Source organism: Erythrolamprus reginae, chromosome 6 (genome assembly GCF_031021105.1).
Source record: "Erythrolamprus reginae isolate rEryReg1 chromosome 6, rEryReg1.hap1, whole genome shotgun sequence".
Classification (NCBI taxonomy): domain Eukaryota; kingdom Metazoa; phylum Chordata; class Lepidosauria; order Squamata; family Dipsadidae; genus Erythrolamprus; species Erythrolamprus reginae.
Genome location: NC_091955.1, coordinates 11,757,634 through 11,758,921, shown reverse-complemented (window position 1 = coordinate 11,758,921; position 1,288 = coordinate 11,757,634). Strand labels below are relative to the sequence as shown.

Here is a 1,288-nt window from a genome sequence, read left to right as displayed (position 1 = left end):
AGAAGATCCCTCTGGCTGAAAGCTAGATTAGGACGTTGAATACAACATTCTCAAAGAAAACCACAGGGATGTTTCGCGTAGCTGCAGGCAATCAAACTCAACTGAAGGATGAATGTTTACCTTTTTAAAAATTTCAGCTGGCCCGTCGTGAGCTTGAGAATAAGGCAACAAGAACTAGCAGAAAGGGGTGTATCCTGTTTAAGGTTCAGAGTCTGCCAAAGGTGGTCAAAGAAGTTCAAGACTGACGATGAGGTTTAATTGAACTGCTGTAGCCGCCATTTTGATTTTTCAGATCATAGAAACATAGAAGATTGACGGCAGAAAAAGACCTCATCTAGTCTGCCCTTATACTATTTCCTGTATTTTATCTTAGGATGGATATATGTTTATCCTAGGCATGTTTAAATTCAGTTACTGTGGATTGACCAACCATGTCTGCTGGAAGTTTGTTCCAAGCATCTACTATTTTCAGTAAAATAATATTTTCTCACGTTACTTTTAATCTTTCCCCCAACTAACCTCAGACTGTGCCCCCTTGTTCTTGTGTTCACTTTCCTATTAAAAACACTTCCCTCCTGAACCTTATTTAACCCTTTAACATATTTCAATGTTTCCATCATGTCCCCCCTTTCCCTTCTGTCCTCCAGACTATACAGATTGAGTTCATTAAGTCTTTCCTGATACATTTTATGCTTAAGACCTTCCACCATTCTTGTAGCCCGTCTTTGGACCCGTTCAATTTTGTCAATATCTTTTTGTAGGTGAGGTCTCCAGAACTGAACACAGTATTCCAAATGTGGTCTCACCAGCACTCTATATAGCGCGATCATAATCTCCCTCTTCCTGCTTGTTATACCTCTAGCTATGCAGCCAAGCGTCCTACTTGCTTTCTCTACCGCCTGACTGCACTGTTCACCCATTTTGAGACTGTCAGAAATCACTACCCCTAAATCCTTCTCTTCTGAAGTTTTTGCTAACACAGAACTGCCAATACAATACTCAGATTGAGGATTCCTTTTCCCCAAGTGCATTATTTTACATTTGGAAACATTAAACTGCAGTTTCCATTGCTTTGACCATTTATCTAGTAAAGCTAAATCATTTACCATATTACAGATGCCTGTTGCACACTTTAGAGTCATCGGCAAATAGGCAAACCTTCCCTACCAAACCTTCCCCTAAAATTTGCAACGAATTACAAATAACGCCAACTACTTACCAAACACACCGTTTTTATTCCAAGCAAACCAAAAGTACATTCTGCAATAAAATCAGCCTGGCTTTTCCC

General features: G+C 39.8%; 1 protein-coding gene across 2 annotated transcripts in view; it reads right to left on the bottom strand.

The window, feature by feature from the left end:
* Positions 1–1,215: 1,215 nt before the first annotated feature.
* CDPF1 (cysteine rich DPF motif domain containing 1) overlaps positions 1,216–1,288 on the bottom strand; it is a 20,974-nt gene continuing 20,901 nt past the window's right edge. For both annotated transcript variants that reach the window (XM_070755256.1, XM_070755257.1), the window contains exon 4: positions 1,216–1,288. This exon is cut by the window's right edge and continues 142 nt beyond it. In XM_070755256.1, coding sequence (XP_070611357.1) covers positions 1,272–1,288 — 17 coding nt within the window. In that variant the 3' untranslated portion in view covers positions 1,216–1,271.